The sequence below is a fragment of the Melampsora larici-populina genome (assembly GCF_000204055.1).
Source record: "Melampsora larici-populina 98AG31 unplaced genomic scaffold MELLAscaffold_112, whole genome shotgun sequence".
NCBI classification, from domain to species: Eukaryota; Fungi; Basidiomycota; class Pucciniomycetes; order Pucciniales; family Melampsoraceae; genus Melampsora; species Melampsora laricis-populina.
Genome location: NW_006768876.1, coordinates 42,244 through 62,641, shown reverse-complemented (window position 1 = coordinate 62,641; position 20,398 = coordinate 42,244). Strand labels below are relative to the sequence as shown.

Sequence of the window (20,398 nt, the reverse complement as noted above, 5' to 3'; positions counted from 1 at the left end):
CCCAGATCTCCCTTGGTCCGCATCGGAATAACCTATCCCCTGAATTGTGTACTTCAGTTTCAGAGTTAGTTTTATTGACATCTGATGTTTAGCTTACCCATCCAGTGATTCATTTCCTTGTGATTGTCGATTCCTATTCCACTTTTTACTTGTCTTGTTTCTCCGTTTGAATACAATCTCTTTTATCTACACATCATCAAACAATGCCTGCCGGCCCAAAGAAGAACAGCGAGCTTCACCGAGTCACCTGCCAGTGTCAAGCATTTGATTGCTATCTGGGACAATATCTAGATGCTTATGGAGTCCCACAAAAAGGGGTCGAGGTCTTACCTGACACCCTCAAAACGCATACACTTGCTGACCAAAGGAACAAAGCACTTCGAACTTTGGCTTCTCAAAGACCTTTGCTTTTGCCGGATCAGAACCAGCCATCTGCAGACAATCTGCTTCAACCTTTACAAAACCTATATTTGAACCAAGGCACATCCTGTATCAACTCACCTCTTACTGGACTGACCAATGAAGGCTCCCAAAATTCATACTCAAACACAGGGGAGGATATTGTAGAACTTTCCTCCAACAACAATTTGTCTAAGTCTTCAAGAAGATGTCCGTCGGCGATTTCAGCAAGAAATGATGGTGTCAAGGTGTACGATTGTGGTAGGTTTTGTACATTCATTGAATAATAAGTGTGAAGCAAACACTCAGACTAAATTGCATTGATGCAGATCGTTTTCACTCGTTCACCTTGGAGGAAGCCAATCCACTTTTGCTTTATGTTGCTCTCATCGTGGCAATATTAAATGTATATGGCAATCTTACCATGGCGACAGCATCCTGGTTATTGGATTGTTTCCGGAACATCATTGTATTATGTCTAACTCATGGTGTCAACCCCGTAAAAACGCCGGCACTGCTTCTGGCTTCTGATGCCGCAACCCTTCACCAAATTCCAAAGACAATCACGACTGTATATAGATGGTTGGGACTCAAACCACATTTGATTGCAATGAACTGCTGCCAGTCCTGCTTTGCACTCTACCCACTTGAACGTACCCCAACAAAATGTACACATCTTGTTTCCAGAATTCCAGGTGGACCCCCTGATTTGGCCGAACCCAACATCGAGACCAGTACTTCAAAAGACTACACACCCGATGACTCAGAATTTTTAGAGGAAACATGTGGACAACCTCTATTGAAATTTGCACGTGGCCAAAAAGTTCCAATCCAAAAGTTCGCATTTCAGAGTCTTGCTGAGTGGATTGCTCGTCTTTTATCCCGCCCTGATATTGAACTATGGCTTGATGAATCATTAGAAGAGTCACGTAAGCCTTACAATCCAAAAGATAAAATGAGCGATATTCATCAATCAAAGGTCTGGAAAAAGTTTTGTGATCCGGATGGCAAACAATTCACCGCCACAAGTGGTAATTTGGTTTTTGGGATGTTTATCGATGCAATAAACCCGTATGGAAACAAAACAAGTGGTAAACATGCCTCTATTACATTCATTGTAATGGTGTGTTTGACACTTCCTGTCAGGATTCGTAATAGGCCTGAAAACGTGTTCATTGTAGGCATTGCACCAGGCCCTCGTGAACCGTCACTGGAGCAAACAAACTGGATCTTGCGCCCAATAGTCACGGAGCTTCAAGTTTTATGGAATCCAGGTCTCCTGTTATCTCAAACGTATCTATACAAGGAAGGACGTCTCGTTAAGGTTGCACTATTACCTGTTATAGCAGATATCCCGGCTTTGCGAAGATCACTTGGCTTTCCAAGCGCAACAGCAACCAATTTTTGTTCAATCTGTCATCTCACAAAACCGGACATCAACATCTTAGATCCAACCAAATGGCCACCACGAACATGTGCTCAGCATAGAAGTTGGGCGATGCAGGCACGTGACGCTAAGACTGTCAAGGAGCGAAAAGATATCTTCAAAACTCATGGTGTTCGTTACTCAGTGCTTATTGAGCTCGAGTATTGGAATATCATTGATTATCATGTAATTGATGCAATGCATAATTTATTGCTTGGTTTACTTTCGTGGCACACGCGTCGGTTCTGGGCTATGGAGGACGTAAAAAACGAAGAGGAGGCATTACCACCAATACGGCATACATTAAATTTTTTGTAGTGCTAGAACATTCTAAACCACCACCACAAAATACCGATGCTGAAAACTTAGATGACAATGAAAATGAAGGAATTGAAAACACTCAGGATCATTCTTTGGCGGATGATAGTTCTACGAGCGATGAGGATTACGACCCATTGGGTGATGTTGGCTGGAATGGACAATGGGAAGCTCCACCTCTTGATGAGGTAATTTTTGACAAAAGAATGCTGCAGAAAATCAACGCACTACTTCCCCGTATTCACATTCCGACCTGGATTAAACGTGCAATTCGGGTACTGGGAAAAACTTCATTTGGAAAACTTAAGGCTGATGAATGGAGGAACCTTTTTGCTTTACAGCTCCCCCTCATCCTGATACCTATGTGGCACGGCCAAGATAAAGTCAAAACATCTTTATTAAAGAATTTTATTCACTTAGTTTCACTTGTCAATCTGGCTCTCAAACGCGAGATCCACTTGGATCAAATTGAAAGGTACAAATTCCATATTCAAAAATACCTTGAGGGATCTCTTCAATTATTTCAACACTGCAAGCTTGCACCAAACCACCATATAGCTGTTCACTTAGCTGCACGATTGGAAGAGTTTGGTCCTGTACGGGCATGGTGGTCTTTTCCTTTTGAACGCTTGATGGGAAGCATACTCAAAGGTAGTCATAATAATCATATAGGTGAGCTCTTCATGTCAAAATTTTCCAACAAACTACATAGCCATAAATTCGCCTAGAGAAGCATTGCTGTAAAATTGACTCTGATTTTTTTATAACATCCATCAGGCGAGTTGGAAATTACATTTCTCAAAAGCTACTGTCGTGCAGCAAACTTGGCTGCGGTTGTACAGGATGACAAGCTTCCTGAGAGTCTAAGGGACTATATCATCAAACTGAAATCTCTTTATGAACCAAAAGAACCTGTCTCAAAGCGCTTGTCCAACTCAAAAATGAATCAAATTCCAGAAAATGTTTTGAAGATGTTGGAGACATGCTTGAATTGTCAAAAAGATCAAGAATATCAATGGATGATTCCTGATAAGCTGTGTTTGCTTCCTGAAGAAGAAGCTTTAGGGTACAAAGCAGTACAGCCTCAAGCATTTTTCCACAATCGAGTGATACACAAGGGCGTAACATATTCAAAATTTAGCGCTAGTCAAGATGATAGTTTTGTTATGTTCAGAACAGCACTAACCGGAAAGGAACAATTTGGAAGAATTTTTTCAATATTCACACACCGTCAATCTCCAACACCGGGTAAAAATGTGTTTGTTACTTGGCTTCATATCCAGCGCTTTCCACCAATTCCAAAGAAGCTCCAAAACTTCAATCCTTTCCAACTCATCCAAGCTCCTGATGTGCAAGCTCACCTACGTTCTTGGGGTCCAACGGAAGATGAGCTGGTAAGATTAGATGATGTTATTGCACATTGCACATGGATTATGTACAGGCCAGGTGAAATTCGTGGTATAGATATTCCCACTGTTGCTCTCCTCTCTATGGTGAGATAATTTTGTACCTAAGGCATCATATGCTTTGCATATAAACTTTAGTTTTTTCCAAACTCATTTCAAACAAGTCCTAAAGAATTCAAAGAAAAAACTCGAAAATATTAATTCTGTAAATATGTTGTAAATAGGTACTAAAGATATATCTTCTTGACACCAATCAGCGGATCATATTATAAAATACATTGGGTATACATGAAATACAAATTTATATTTAGAGTTAGTGTTCGACTTTTGGGGTAACCTACCAACCAAGCTTATCTAAAGCATCGGTCATTTGTTGAAGGACAGGGACTGGATTGATTTCTAAGTGTGATTTTTCCAGCGAGTTGAGACCTCGAAGATACGAATCCAAGTAGCAGTCAGTGGGTAGGCCCACTGGTGCCCCGATATTACTTACAGGTGCATTTTCACGTCTTATCCGTGGCCGTGATGGCCTTCCTGCATGGTTCGGTGAACCTGAGCTACCTGGAATACTGCTTTCCACTCGAGACTTCCGCTCATCAATGCGGACCAAGATCGTTTGTAACTCAAGACTTTGCCATTTTGATTTACGGACAACAATCGGTTTACCTTTGCTTGGGGTAGTATTTGAATTGGGTTCGGTGTCTGTTTCGTCGTCACTGCATGCTGATTTCACTAGGGGCAGTAAAGGCCATAGAGCCTCCTTTGAAAGTATGGTTTCTGTTCGCGCTTTTTTCAACTTTGAGCCGTATAGGATAGTTCAAAATCAGCACATAAATTGTACCAAAGCACATCTCAAATTGGTGCATCACTTACACGAGTCATTCTAGTGGATCGTTTATTGTCAACAGCACTTTTCTTCTTTCTTTCCTCATCCCATTGTTCCTGGCAATATCTGAAGCGTGAAGCAAATTGGATACTAATGAGAAGATCTTTGATTCAAAATATAATCTAGCCAAAGAAAGCGTGAGACTAACCTTTTCATTAGGGTTTGTATATGCTTATCAAAGCATCGCTTGATAAAATCCTTGTTCTCGTGGTCTAAAGAGATCCCAGTATAAACACCATATGCAACTAACTTCAGGAAAATCTTCTGTGCAAGATTCCATAGCCACTGATTACTTTGTGATGTTGCCGCTTCACCAAAGTCCGGTCGGAAACTTGACAAACCGGCCGCATTCATAAGCTTCCAAGTGATTGATAATTGCTGCGGGGTTGCATCTTGATGGCCAGGACCCTCCGGATACGGATAGCAAGGATCGAATTGTGCTGAATCGTCAGGATAAGGTGATGTTTCATTGATATTGACTTCGACACTGTCCAGATTAATATCAAATCTCCAGCCTTGCTGGGCAAGACCTGATGCTCCCGGGGGAAGAGGAGATGTAAGCGACTTTTGACCTAACATAAGCTCAATATGAAATTGAACACGGCTCTATCTCATACAGTATAGACAAGGACATCAGCTGATAAATTGGTAAGTGGAAGATATAGAGAACTCACTGATGTTCGACCTCCACGGGTTTTTGCATGAACAGTGTCATCTCCTGCTTTATTATCGACCAGCATCTTTACAACTTGACTTAAGGTCTTGAGGTCGTTTGTGAGCGCATCGATTTTCTGGTTCATTATTATCAACATCTGTTTCAAAGCTCGGAATTCGTCTGATGAGCATGTGTTGAAGTTGAACAGCTATCAGAAGGTCAATCAAATTTGCGGTTATGTAATCAGTGTCAGATCAAACCTTTCTTCCCTGTCTGACCATGAAAACCTCGAGCTTTAGATCGATGAAACCCATCTTCATGATTCTCAGTACTGCCCATCTCCTCATTGTCATCCTCCTCCAATTCTGGGTTATAGTCATCATCGGATTCTGAATGTGCTCTTGCTTTCCCTTTATTCTGTTTTGAATTTGTTGGTGAGTTGTCTAGTACAGTTGGCGGAGGTCTAGGGTATCGAAGGGTTCCATGCTGCAAACTTGGAAGGACTGATGTCCTCGAAGCTGTTCGAGGTGTACATGGGGGACCGCTCGCTAGGAAAAGGCCATGCCAGAGTCAGCTAAAACTGAATATGAAAGCGCGGTAAGACTTACGATTTGATTTCATCTCCTGATCTTCATCCTCCTCCATGTCTGGGTTATAGTCATTATCGGATTCTGAATGTGCTCTTGCTTGGCCCTTATTCTGTTTTGAATTTGTTGGTGAATCGTCTAGTACAGTTGGCGGAGGTCTAGGGTATCGAAGGGCTCCAGGCTGCAAACTCGGAAGGGCTGATGTTGAAGAGTCTTTTCGAGGTGTACATGGGAGACCGCTTGCTAGGAAAAGGACATGCCAGAGTCAGCTAAAACTGAATATGAAAGCACGGTAAGAAAGACTTACGATTTGATTTTCCACTCGGAGTTGCTCTGAACTCAAAGTTGCTCTCGAAGTTGAACCGTACTCTTTGAGGTGTGGATTTGGATGTGGATGGAACTGGATCTGTACACGTAGCTTTGGGGAGAATGACTGAAGCGTAAAGTAAACATCAATCAGCGATTCCAGATAATACGATGTAGATAGATTTTATTTTCACAAACTCAGATCCTTGTATATTTCACAGTTTTCGACCAGGGTCTCCTTGCTCCACCCGGTAGTATCTAGACCAACATCTCGCAGCATTTGAGCAAGTTCAATATCCTTGAACTGTCCAAACCCAACTTCTTGTACAGAGACTTGAATTTTGCCTGCCGTCGGACTCTTCTCAACATTGACTAGGTCTTCTGGTGGAGTTGATGTATCAAGATCTGACTGAAGAGCTACAGGCGTCGCGGAAGACCTAGTTTTCTTTTCCTTGATATGATGTTTGAGGAGGCCAAGAAGTCTATTTTGAGAGGTTTGAGAACCAACTTTAGCACCTACGCGATTTAATATGAGAGAAAACAAAGTCAGAGCACAAGTAAAACATCGAGAGATCTTTTGAGATACGTGCCTTTTGTCTTGGTTACATTTTTTTTTCGCTTCTTTGAAAACCCAGCAGCCACTTCAGTGTTATCGTCTTCTGAAATTGTGTTACTGGATATATCCTGGGAATGTTCTATTGCTCAATCGAAATCAAGAAAAGTCAGTAAAAGATTCGACTTAGACAGAGAGACGAGATTGAGTTATGTGCCTTCGCTAGTCTCCTCGTTTGTATTTTTCTTTCGCTTTTTTGAAGACACAGCAGCCACCTCAACATCATTGTCTTCTGGAACGTTATTTGAAGGATCCTTGGTGTTCCTTGAGCTTCGTCGAATCGGGCCAACCATTGCGACCAAAAATATATACTGAGCAATCAAAATCACTGACAAAGGTACAAAGCAAAGGGAGAACTTATCAAAATAACTGGATTTGTTTATGAGTCTTGAATGATCATCGGCCTAACACATCCATTCGACGGATAAATGAAAAGCCCAGGTGTTCGACATTGTGCTGAATAAATTATTGACGTGGGTTAGCTGACTTTTCCTCTTGCTACACAGCTGTTCAGCGGAGTTTGAGAGCCTTGGCAACAAAGCAACTTACATGACAAACGGCAAGTTTTCAAAGATCTGACGAGGATTTTGGACGAGAATGAGTTACTTACACTACCCGGGACCCCAAATGTAAGATATGTATGTTGTATATGTATGTACATACATACATATACAGAGTAAGTAATGAGGTTTGTCGTTTGATCAAGTTCTTCGACTTCAAGATCAAATTGATCAAACCCCCATCTAGAAAAACATCATATATCATTGCCAGTATGCCTCAAAGCGGAGGACCAATCGAACGAGATGATTCTAAGCCAAATCTAGATCACGAAAAGAAAGGTGAGAGCTCTTTGAATATGTCATTCTGGATGATACATACTAACCTTTTGATGATCAATCTTCTTGTAGATGAGACGTTGGATGAACGCCTCGCTCTGCTCCAAGCTTCATTTCGTTGTCTCCAGAACAAATACACGGTTTTATGCGAAAGAATCAAACAACAAGCATCCAACGGTACTTCTTTTGTATTTTTCTTTTCCATCTTTATTGCCCACAGTCGCATCAGAGCTAACTATACTCCTTGTTTTTACAGTACGCATAGCCGACCTCCATGAAGTGACGGCCACAATGGATGAACTGTGCAAGCTGGATCAGCAGATGAAAACTTGGACAATTGATTTTCACATTAGCATCATGAAGACTGGGAAGTACCCTCTCAAAATTGTCGATGGACGCAATGATCAAGTAGTGATTAAATTTTGTAACTTGAATGCCGGATGACGGTCACCTAAATATCACTTCAAGAATCAAAACCTTTAGACATATAATCAACTATCAGAACCTCCTGAGAAAGACCCAGATGATTAATCACAAATTCACATCCTTCCTCAAAACTTTTTCAAGCTTCCTCAAGACTGTGTGATTCTAAGGAAAAAAAAGTATCTCTTCGACCTCTCTAATTGCTTTGTAAATGGTCAATTATTAAGCCAAAAAATATGTATGTAGCTTCTTCAATGTGCCCTAAAACTCTTTGTTAGAATTGCATGATCGATGAAACAAGAGTTAAATAATACAGACTACAAACACCCAAGCTAAACTACCGATCACAATAACTTCACCCCGTATATCAAGGTGTTAGAGCTTACGATGAGGACAGTCTTCCCCTTTAGAATCAATACCACCGTATTGCTCTTCAAGCATTTCATTTCCCGGACCCAAGATCTTCTTTATTACTCTCCCATGTGCCCCAATTTTGATGTACGCTGTATCTAAATCTTCCAGTAAATCCGCGGTTTTGTTTTCTAAACTTTCAGCCCGAGATTGGAGTAACATGATATCTCTAATTGGCCCTTCTAGAGCAGATGATTGATGTTGGAATCTTTCAACTGAACATAGATCAAGCTGGAGTCAGCTAGAGTACATAATTAATTCAAACCAATACTAACCCATCATCTTTTCAGTATGCAAAGCTTTGCGTTGATTGGTATCAACTTTTCCTTCAATACCTTGGACCAAAGCTGTGAGCTGAGAGATACGAGCCTCTAACATTTGAACTGCATCATAGTGTTGAATTTGGTCAAGTTGAGTGATCTGAAATAAGACGAATCAGGAGCTCACTTTTCTCTTCCTGTTGATTGTTTTTTCCCACACCATCTATCGCATTTGAGTAAGCAAAAGAGTCTCCGACAGCCAGTGCTGGAAGTGAAACCGTATTCTTGCTGAATGTTTTGTTTTTTAACATCTTCAAGGAAGTGTCTTTTTTTGCAGAACACTTTTCTTCGACATCTATATCATATGGAAATCGGATTCTGTGAGTAATATAGCCTATCCATGTGAAAAAGCAAGAATGTGAATGACCAACCCATTTTCATCTGCTTGTGCATATGATCAGTCGAAAGCAATTCGTGGGATGCAGAGCGCTTTCCCAAATGCTTAATTGTTTCAAAATTATGAGAGATCTCTGAAGAGGAAAGTTGAAGAGTCTCGATTAAAGGATAACCATCAGGTACTACAGATGCAATCGGCGGTGAATCCGGGTCTACATTTGGTAGAGCTGTAAAGGTAAAATAGTCAACAAACCATGATGATGTGATCAGAAGAAAGAGCATGATGGCTACTAACCAGAAGAAGGCGTGTCTTCTTGGGTACCAGAAGTGTTACTGCTTTCACAAACTATTTTTGGTAGAGCTTGAAGACAGGCTGCTAACATGCTGTTGTGGACTATCAAGATTGCTAAACCTTGTAATTAGATAAAGTGATCTGCAGATTGATCCTCAAATAAGACTATATCACGAAAAACAAATGTGAAACTGATGCTATGAATGTGAAAGTAGTGTTTGATTTGAGATGAGACAATAAAAAGTGAGATGAGGTCAAGCAATCAAAAACAGTTATATGTGTCTTATGTGATCAAGGCAAAGCTCGAGAATTTGTATGATCAAAAATTGGGGAGAAAGGTGATAGAATGACCTGACGTCTTCAAAGGACTGGTCGTATACATTCCAGAGTTCACCAATCTGAATCAAGATCTGATATCACCGAGATTGAGAGGGTTATTATATCTGTGTCTCAAAGGGTCTTGATTTCTAAAGGAATACAAGGAAGTCGAGTAATCAAGAATTCAGATCAGATTATACATGCCTTATTCAAGGGCAAAGCTAGAAAATTTGAATGTTTGACAGGTGGGGAGCAAGGTGATAGAACGCTCTGACCTCTTCAAAGGCTTGAATATATTCCAGAAGGCCTCACAAAACTGAGTCAAGAGATCTAGTCAAGAACTGATGTTGCCAATTTTGAAAACGTTCCTATTTGGACTGTATGTGTTTCAAAGGGTGGCGGTTCCTTATGAGGTACATATAAGCAAACTCATTACCAATTCTCAGTCCTACGTAATTCCAACTATAATTTTACTGATAAGTATCTTACTACTTATGAATTATGATACATATGCAACGTGATTCATTGACATTCACAACTACCTTGAATTGAAACCACACGGGCAAAATTCAGTATTGGAGATGTTAGGCACTGCTTGATTTTTTTCAGGTGGATTAGATATATATATTTCTGTTGGGTACTCTCAAAATTGATCTCGAATCATATGCTGACTTAGACTACCTTCAGCAGATTTTGACTGTATTGAGAGGTGGTTGAGATGAGAAGGACAAGAGAAATCGAAGAGAAGAATCGAAAGTTAATTGATTGCTTTGTTGATCCAGCGAAAAGGAAACAGTGACCCCATCAAGCAATTAATGTACAAATATAAATCTATTTGATTGAATAATAATGGGAAATAGACTTGAGTTTGGTCTAATTACATACTGCAGCATGATGATATGATGGTTTAAGAAAACGTGATACACAGTTTCATGTTGTGAACTTCGAAAATTGATTTCATGGTGATCATATAGAAGCAGATCTTTTACTGGTACATCTTACTTGTGACCCGAAGAACAGTCTGACTCTTCTCCTGTACTTGTTAGTTCATTAGTTTCATTACCTATTTGTCGTGGAAGCAAATTTTCAAGTAAGTTGACCTTCTCACAAGCCACCTTGAGACCTCTCTCAAGTGTATGTACTTTATCCTCCAGCATGACTATGTCTCCCTGGATTTTTTCAACGTCCCGAACTTTTTCCTTCAGCACATGGACTTGTTCCTTGAGTGTAGAAACTAATTTTAAGATAATTCAGAAGCAAGTTAATTAGCATGAGAAATGATCAAAGCGGAGTATGAGGAAGTACAGAACAAACCCTCATCTTCTTTGAGTCTTTCTTCCTGAAATATATCTACACCGGACTTGATCTTCTTTGAGTTGTAAGAGCTGTATGCTTTAGAAACATCAGCTTTGATCGGTACAATATCTTTCCCAATGACTGGACCAAACCAGGAATCATAATCAGTACACAGATAGCACGCAGTTAGCTAGTCAATCGGCATACCAGTGTTTTTGGTTTGAAACCAATCAAAATTGTGGAATGATATCAAATCCTCGTGGTATCCCTTCGGGACTGATGGTGATGCTTCGTTTTCCTTGACTTCCGATGTTTTTCTTTCTTTTTTGTAAGGTTCCAAAAAAATGAACTTCCGGGTGGGATGATTGAGTGACGCAATACCTTGGTGGCTGATGTTAGGTGATGTCGTAACTCTTTTTGGCTCTTTCTTCAGGATTTTTGTAACCGATAAACTACGCATGGTCGAGGTTAAAGGTTTTTGAAATTTTCTACGCTCAAAATTGGAAGTCGTGTTACCCTCTTCAGAAGAACTGAACTCTTTCTTGATGACTGAAGACGGCGAGACCCGAGTTGGAGGGATAGGTAGAACTGGGTTCAAATAATTTGCAAAACGGGGACGCTAAAAGCCATATTCCTTGTCAGATGATATCTGTGTGGGATATGTATGTTCATGTTCAACGTAGAAAGACCTACCAGTTTTTCCATCTGTGTATTTGTCGTCTGTTCAATACTTCTTGGCTCAGCGTTGAATTGTCTCGCTTCTGATTACAGCATACGCAAAGTGTTAAAATTCATAATGCTCTGCTTTTATGATCAAGAATGGGGTGACTGAAATCAACTTACCATCAGCCACCGACTGTTTACGCTTCCCATGAACATTCAAATGTTGTTTTTGTACAGAGTCGTCTGTTTCTAATTGCTGAACTTGGCACTTAGATGATTCAGGTGAAGTTACACTTTGAGATTGGACACTGGTGGTCAGTATATCACTATATATGTAAGGGTTCGGAAATACTGTATAACAAATCAAGGTCTGAGTCAATGAGTTGTATATATAATGTCTACCTTGAGAAAACAGTGTGTTGATGAATGATCGAAACTGACATTTGGGCTGGGCCTCCCGTACTTTTACCGCAAGCTGCTGGCGGTTCAGGTTGAAGTGGACAGTGTTTCTTTGGTCACGCCTGCAGAGCCACTCATACATGTCGCTTTGACTGATATCCATATTGCTAGGGTCCATAGTATAAGCTGATTGCCGATGAGGAGAAGTGCACAAAAATTATAAGATGGTGGGTTTAAGTTTCATGAAAGACGTGTATAGTTCGATGAGTTTATAACATAAATTTTGTACTGAGTTAAACACTAGGTGCTGACTCAATGAGCCATTCATTTAGATTCAAAACTCAACAAGCTGTTGTCCTGGTCAACACGTCGAGTGGGGCAAGTAACTATAAGTGGGATCTTAGGCAAGAATTGTTCTCCTTCGTAGGAATGGAGATTAATGCAAGTGATGATTCATACAACACGGCAATGCTGTCTGGCAACATCTTTGAACCCAACTCTGTTTTATCAGCCAATCACGCCATCAAACAATTAACATACGTAAACATTGTGCGTAAACATCTATGTAGTAGAGTGAGGTTTTTCTTTTGTGTGTTTATCTCATATTTGTGGAGATCAAGACGCCAGTGAATACATATATGTACTTGCACATAAAACGGATCAAGTCATGGATAATGATCTATATTGAGTCTTGACAAGCAAAATTTCCCGGTGACAAGTCGGACATCCATGCCCCTACATATCCTGTTGAGAGATGTACATATAGTTGAGGATCAGTTGGAAACGTTTTCCGTCTGCTTTCCTCCATCCCAATCAGACCTGCTAGCTTATACACATCATTTCAAATTCAATGCAAACCCATATTTTTCTACCATCCTATATTCTTGATTTTGTTACCGACAAAACTAAACCTAGAATCGATGTTGATCTTTTTTTAAGTCAAGCCTCCAACCCCCAAATTTTGGAGATCATCCTGGCATTCTATCCGCATTTCATCATCAAGGAAGAAACCAAAAAAGATTGTGCAGTTCTTCAAAAGACGTTTCAGGAGATGGTAGCCCGCCGCCTTTCCCATGTACATGTCCCTGTCAACCCTGAGGCTCCCGTCTATTTTCATGCGGAGTTGGACTTCCCGATGTTTGGACCACTAGACTCTCGTACAACGGTGGCGCCAGGATCTCAGATAGACAGTCAACGCATTGAAGAGTTCAATAATCTTGTTTTTATATACCTCAGGAACGGGCAATATCGCAATGCAGGTGAAAACCTTGTAAATTTCATCAAGACTCATAAACATCTCAATCAAGACAAAATCTACGAAATTGCAAGTGCTGAAGACGAAGCTGTAGAAGGCCTATACGAATGCCTGAGATCCCTACAACATGCTCACGAGGGCGTCGAGGCGGGACTACTTTTGTTATCTGAACCCAGCATCTCCCCAAGCGACCGCCAACTTGTCCACTCCCGTCTCAAATCTGCAAACGTCATATTGCAATCTTGCGAAAAGACGTTCCAAGGCGCATTACGAGATGTCGGCTACCTTTCTGCACTGGCATCGTACTATCGGTAAGCTTCATCTCATCATGTACAACAATCATTCCAAACATTCTCTACCGTACATGGATTCTGACTTTTGGCATCTAAAACCCGTTTCCTTTCCAAAAGAAAACCAAGTGAACCTGAGCACGCTCCGTCTTCCACCTGTGCCAACGCGGAGATGGAAGGCTCGCAGCGAGTCTCAACAACTAATTGAGTGGAACAACTCAAAGTACTCTGGTAGGATCAATTGTTCATCTTTCTTCAGAGCCGACATGATAGAGTGTTGTCTCAATAGTATCTCATTGACATTTTCTATCCGTTTCTTGGATATCTTTGTAAAAGCAGTTGCAGGTCGCTATTGAGGACTTTTGCGGAAATCATAAGATTAGGTAGCTGTTTTGTCTGCTGTAGCTTAATCCACTCGTAACCTCTATGCTTGTTTTTTTGTCTTGTGGTACTTGTGCTGGTATTTCTCTCTATATTTGTGTTACAGTTGCTATCAATTTCTTGGATATCGTAGTAAAAGTGATTGTAGGTTGCTATTGAGGAATTTTGCTGCAATTGTAAGATCAGGAAGGCGCGTTGTCTGGTGTATCTTAACCAATGTGAAACTATCAACTGCTAAGGTCTGATCTTGTATCTAGCAAATGTGGTTTTTTGTCTCTGATTTTACACTGTTCCTAACATAATTGAATAAATCTAGCTTGAAAATGCGCTCTCAACTGTTGTTATTGACCTGAAAGCCTAGTTTCAAACTTTGAGCGACCGCCCTTCTGCTGGTCTCATCAGAAAAATTACAAGACACCTTGAAAAATTTCTGAATGCGGCCATGAATGAAATGATAGCACCATGATGCTATCATTAAGCAAGGTATCAGCAGGAACATCCGCTTCATTAAACACAGGTTCTCCTTGAGATACAAAGGGAATAAATACAAGTAGAGCACACAAACGTTTACAAAACGCAAAAACAGAGGATAAGAAAGAAAAAAATAAGTAGAATTCGTTTTCACCTCACATACATGTTTAGATATTTTGAAAAAATCTAGGACCAGCCCAACAAACATAAGTCTTCCATGGGATAAAAGTGAGATAAACCAGTTGTTATAATAAAATTCAAGAAGATACAATCACCGATCAATCATCCTCAGAGGTTTCATTGTCATCTTCTACCTGTCCATTCATCATGCCTTCAAGTATCATTTCATGAGTTTCAATCTCGTGTTTAGCGCTGTTCAAATCTCCAACTAATTTCGACATCATAGACTCAAGCTGGTCCACTTTCTTTTCAAATATTGCCAGTTTCGAAACCTTGTTCTTGATATGTTTGATGCTTTCACACAATGAACTGATAGCATGATCTAAAAAATACAAATCTTAGTTTGAAACAGCCTGTACAATACGAGATATACCAAGGATAGCAATAACGAACCTAGTTCTTCATGTCGCTGTTCATATCGTAAGATATCTGTTGTAGACATACCAACCTTCTCAACTATCTGAGAAAGAGAATTTTCCAGTGTACATACTGAATCAAGAGGTGTGTCAGAATGATTTATATGAGTCACATATGAACAAGCCTTGACTTACTTCTCTCCTCTCGCTTTCTTTCTTCTTGAAAGATTTCAATACCAGACTTCTTTGGGCCATTACTGCAGGGAAAAAAAGAGATCGATTGGATATCTTTGCCAATCACTGACACAATTGATGGGGTCAATATGATCCAAGACGCTATAACAAGCAAAGAGTACCTACCCAAATTTCCCATGTCCAAGCAATGTGTATCAGAGAAGTCGATCAAGTCTTTGACTTCGTTTGCATTTGTCTCCGATGTACAATTGATCGATTCTTTGGCCTGTTTTTCTTCTTCAACAAAAAAACTAGCCTTTGATAACCCAAGCAGAGCGATTGCAGGATCAAATTCTTTCTTGACCGAAATGACCGGGGGAGGATCTGAAGTTTCAGACGTGGATGTTGTAACTGATGGATCATGGGTGTTGCTTTGAGTGACTTTCCGATGAGTAGGTTTTCCTGAATTTGAAGGGTCAAGAAACTGTGCGAAGAAAATTGGTGTAAATCATGAAATCTGAAAGTACAGAAAGTGATTTAGTGACTTACTGTCTTCTTTTTCAAAGACTTTGACTTTGATGTGCCGGTATGTACTTCGATGCGATCCAAGAGGAATGGTTGTTAGTATCCTATACAACAGCTAGAAGCTTCCTTGATCGGGTATCTTACCTGATAATGTCCGCTTGTTTGGGTGTACCTGTACGTTTGGAGAAGTCATTCGATCCTCAATATCTTTTTTACGCTTCAAAGAACGCTGATCAGATACCGGAGGCAATTTCTGAAACGGTGAAATCATGGATTGAATGGGAGGATGAGTTGAGCCCGAGGCCGTATTTGAAGGTGATTGAAGAGCGTCAAGGTTTTTGGTAGTTGTTGGGGTTTGATTCACATCAAAATTGATAGAGGTACCCGATGTGGTGATGAATTTATGGGATCAATTGAAAAATTCACAATTACCAGTTTACCAGTTTATTAGCAGGATTCAGCAGGAAAGAAAATTTGAAATGGAGGTTTTTGATCAATTGAAGCTCTTGTAGGCTTATGTATTGGTCATTAGGTCAACATTACATCATTTTATTTCACATTATATATTAAGATCATTATAGTTTACTTACAAATTTATTACAAAAAGAAAGAAAGAAAAACATAAGAAAAATTCGAAATTATAGGTATAAAGGTTGGAAAATGGTTTTTAGGTTAGTAAAAATAAAGTTATGGGTATTATGAGGTTAGAATATGAAAGAACAACATTATATGATACTATGACAATTTTAATCTTCAAGGTTGATAAGTAGAAACAGAAGTTATTAGGAAAAAAGCACTTTTTCGAAGTTGGTAAACAAGAGGTACACGTGTAGTTTGGTTGTGTAATAGTGGTAGTGATGGAATTTAAGGTTGCCAAGAGGATTTTCCGGGATTTTTAAGGCTATAGATGATGATGTCATATTACATGAGCAAGAAAAAGATAGTAGTAGCTGTGAAAAGTGAAGAAAATGGGTGAAATTCGTGGAAAATGGAGGTTTTCAGCTAATTACATATGTCAAATGAAGTCAGAATAGGTTGGTAGATGGCTCATTCAACGCAGAAGAGTGGATTACATAATGTACAAACTTTAAATCATTAGTAACGGAGGTGTGTGTAAAAAGTTATAAGGCAAATAAAGAATTGGTGTGAATCTCGAATTTACAGTCACAAGTCATATGTAACACTAAAAACCTTAACTTCACAACTCAATATCTTACTCATCACTCATCAGAAGTAGGTCATGTAGGTGTCAGAAATGATCAGTAACACGTGGGCTACAAGATGCACTTTAGTAATCAAAAATTGGAGCACATCTGAAAAAATTCGTAATCTCAAAAATTGGTTTTCAGCTAGTTTACAAGGAAAAAATCACCTGTATTCATCATAAGAAGTGCTGTACATCATATTATTGCGTCATTGATCACTTTTAGCTGTGAAAATTACATCATTTATTAGTAACAAAACCATTACATTGCGTCATCATAGGGTTTTTAGGGAATTTTGGGCGGATTTGATTGGTTTTGAGGCTGTTGACCATTGTAAAAGTTCTAGTACATTGTTATATATACTTTGAGAGGGTTTTGGGACTGTTGTTCCCCTTTTTTTTTCTTTATTATTTACGCCATTATTATTTTGTTTATCATCATGAACTTATTTTAATAGTACCTGTTCACTTAAATACGCCCTTTATTACAGTTATAAAGAGAAATTTACTTTAGTTTTATAGTCATAAAGACTTATTGGGAATAATATCAATCAGATATTGCTTATTTTTTTTCAGTTATCAATTGGGAATAACACTATAGCAGTGTTGATAGTAATACAAAGTGTGCTTTTGAAGTTAAAATTACGTGTGAAGTTATATTTCTCTGGTGCCTTATCAGTACTCAATACAACAGAGCTCTTTCTGATTGTGTTGTTTTAGAAGAGCAGTCCTTAGACAACTTCTACTAGTCATTTTATTAGTAGATTATCCTCTTCCAGCTCTGTATAACCCTTGTTGGGTTATAAGTTCTACACCGACCCATCATTTTTTGTATCAGAGAAGTCTCAAGTAGCGAAAACAAAGTCAGATATACCTCGTCAGCCGTATAACTCAAGTGCAAAAGAATAAAGACAAATACTTACATGCAGGCTGCATATCTCGGATTAGGGCGGCAACTCCGCCCTTGTCAAGTTTGGGGTTCACCGGGGTTTTTGGATGGTGGATGTGCATCCAATCAAGCATCATCTGCTTGTTTACTCCGGGACCATCGGGATCAAAGAAGATTGACATGCCAAGCTGAACTATAATGGAAAGCTTGAAGAATCTAATGAAGAGCAAGTAATAAAGTGAGCTCTTGAATCTAGAGCGATTGCACAGAGAGACAGAAAAAGGTTAGACTGATGAGACAAACATAAAGTGAGCTGGTCGTATCGAATGAAACTGGTGTAGGGATGTCTTTTCAGGTATGTTTATGAAGTAAACACTGTAAACATCATTCAACTTCCCCAATTTGGCAGAGGAAAATGATTAATAGTACAGTTTTTCATAAAAGAATCTAATACTGCACACCTGGGCCATTTCACCCACACTACATATGTGCAGCAAGCTAAGTCAATAGTTGTCTATCATGTACATACAGGTCTGCTCAGTTTTTTGCCCATCAGAATAAATAAATCACATGTTATACCACATGTAACTTTTTTGACTTTGAAATTTTTTTCCCAAAAATTCACTACATATAATTCTGTAGCTGCTCAGGCAATATTGTTGAAGCTATGTCTTAGTAACAGAAAGTGTGTTACATGCAGTTGAGTTGATGAGATCACACCAAAACATTGAGTCAGTGTATGTAGTCAATCTTTTGGAAGCTTTTTTCAATCTGAAAGAAGTTACAGCATGTATTACATATGAATAACTTGTCCTGATGAGCAGATAACTGAGCAGAACTGTATGTACATGATAACCACATATTCACTGAGCCTGCTACACATATGTAGTGTGGGTGTTATGGCTCAGGTGTGGAGTGATAGACCATTTTATGACAAATCATACTCCCAATCATTTTTCCCTGCCCACTTGGGGAACCCGAATAATGTCTGCAGTGAAAAAGCGGTTTGTGATCAGGCTGGTGATAGAGTCCAGAATGGGGTTTTGAGGAGAGTTGAGCTCAACTTATATGTTGATCGTCTCTATATGCGTGCTGCCTTAATCTGATGATGTTATAATTCAAGCGGACCCTGTGAACTAATGTGTTGAGCTGCTGATTAATCAATTGTAATTATCATGTCTAGTAGTTCTTGATTCGTTGAGAGCCTAGAGGGAATTGTCATCCGTGTTTGAGTAAGCATATCGTTATAAAAGTTCAAGTCAGTATTAATGATATTGATCGGCTGAGGTTTGTCAGGAAGAAATCTGTAACCATTCACCTCCATTCACTTACAAGCTTGGTATTGGAAACATTTCCGCTCGTTCTATATTCTTCCTGATGCTGTAGCAAATTTGATTTTTGTAGTGATAACTAAAAAATATTGATATTCATTGTTTTTAAATTACATAAGTGCTTTCAAAGCCCTTTGGCGGGAACTGCGGGAACCAATCAGTCACTGAATTTGTAACTTTTGGTAACCTTGGTCAACAAAATCAAGTACAACCCAACAGGAGATGGATAAGAACATAGTTCACCATCATCCTTCAAGCACATACTATAGGCATGTTCAGGGTCAGTTAGCAGGCGCAACTTTCTTTTGGCTAATCATTCCAAGAAATCTACAATTACAGAATTAAGTATTTAAATTTTACAAATTACAAAATGTCATAAGATGGGATCTCACCCTATACCGTGTATTTAGAATTCATACTAGCTGAATAAGAGAAGAGTTTCATTGGATTGATAATCACCGGCCTCAATAAATTCTGTTTGAACATTCAAATGCCCCTAGTATCATATTTTGCTATTGTGTAATTGTGTAATAGAAATAATTTAGTTTTCTGCCCGGAAAACTTTAAATTTTGGGTAGTTTAAATTGATCACCACAGCATTTGCGACCGTGTTCAACTGCGCCTGGGGGCTCACAGAGAAGCCAGAGTGTCTTGTTCTTTCTTTGGGAAGGAAGCCAAAGAAAAATTGAGTCCAACTCCCATGGGTGGTAAGGACCAATGTTTGGTCATATCCTTGGAAGGCCGGGTAATTCCGGATTCCGAACCTGAACTTGAAGCAGCCAGAGCCTCAGACAAGGAAAATCATCAGTTTTTTGTTTTGATTTATTTTGGGTAATGTATGTATTCTAAAAAATTTTTGCCTTTCTTTATCTCCATAGGACAACCTCTCAAGTTTGATCGTCCCACTGGGAAACCGAGTCAACCCCTGTTCCTGAGTCGTCCAATTTTTTCAAGCCTATCTTGGAGGACAAGCCAAACTTGCCCAAGACACAATATGGTATGTTTCCCACCGAGTGTCATCATTTTATTGCTGCAATGTTATCATGACTCATGATGATTTAACATTTGGTTTCAGTTACTGGTCTTTGTACCGGCAACGTGATTGTGCTCAATGACACAGACGACTCTTCTGTATCTGAAGGGGTTGGTGAGGAGCTTATGGCCTCTCACAAAGCCGCTCTCAAAAATTTCCTTCACATCAATGGAGTTTTACCTGAAGATATCAATACTTGTATGTGTTTGGCTGAAGCTGGCGTTGAGTCATGGACGGATCTCATGCCTTCCCTGCAAATGACCGAGGGCACTTTGGTTTTTCATGGGGTCAATTGCGAAATCTCCGGTCGTCTCCTTGCTGGAGCCCAGCAACGTTACTGGCGCAAGGGAAAAAAACCAAGTACGTGCTCGTAATCAATCAGAACACTTTAAGTCATGTGTACTAAGATGAACTCTTTT

The 20,398-nt window shown here is 39.6% G+C and overlaps 4 protein-coding genes across 4 annotated transcripts; 1 reads left to right on the top strand and 3 right to left on the bottom strand.

Moving 5' to 3' along the window:
* Positions 1 to 203: 203 nt before the first annotated feature.
* MELLADRAFT_69795 (uncharacterized protein) lies at positions 204 to 686 on the top strand (the record flags this gene model as incomplete). Its single annotated transcript, XM_007418917.1, has 1 exon — positions 204 to 686. The coding sequence occupies one exon, from the start codon at positions 204 to 206 to the stop codon at positions 684 to 686; it is 483 nt and encodes a 160-aa protein (XP_007418979.1).
* Positions 687 to 5,161: 4,475 nt separating this feature from the next.
* MELLADRAFT_84490 (uncharacterized protein) lies at positions 5,162 to 6,263 on the bottom strand (the record flags this gene model as incomplete). The annotated part of the gene is made up of 5 exons (XM_007418911.1): positions 5,162 to 5,298; positions 5,351 to 5,638; positions 5,699 to 5,920; positions 5,985 to 6,110; positions 6,182 to 6,263. 5 exons carry the CDS (start codon positions 6,261 to 6,263, stop codon positions 5,162 to 5,164), a joined length of 855 nt encoding a protein of 284 aa, XP_007418973.1.
* Positions 6,264 to 8,158: 1,895 nt separating this feature from the next.
* Positions 8,159 to 9,305, bottom strand: MELLADRAFT_114106 (uncharacterized protein; the record flags this gene model as incomplete). The annotated part of the gene is made up of 6 exons (XM_007418910.1): positions 8,159 to 8,208; positions 8,242 to 8,481; positions 8,542 to 8,649; positions 8,714 to 8,920; positions 8,958 to 9,149; positions 9,218 to 9,305. The coding sequence occupies 6 exons, from the start codon at positions 9,303 to 9,305 to the stop codon at positions 8,159 to 8,161; spliced, it is 885 nt and encodes a 294-aa protein (XP_007418972.1).
* Positions 9,306 to 10,530: 1,225 nt separating this feature from the next.
* MELLADRAFT_69793 (uncharacterized protein) lies at positions 10,531 to 12,068 on the bottom strand (the record flags this gene model as incomplete). Its single annotated transcript, XM_007418909.1, has 6 exons — positions 10,531 to 10,766; positions 10,847 to 10,969; positions 11,036 to 11,447; positions 11,522 to 11,589; positions 11,672 to 11,842; positions 11,933 to 12,068. The coding sequence occupies 6 exons, from the start codon at positions 12,066 to 12,068 to the stop codon at positions 10,531 to 10,533; spliced, it is 1,146 nt and encodes a 381-aa protein (XP_007418971.1).
* Positions 12,069 to 20,398: the final 8,330 nt, after the last annotated feature.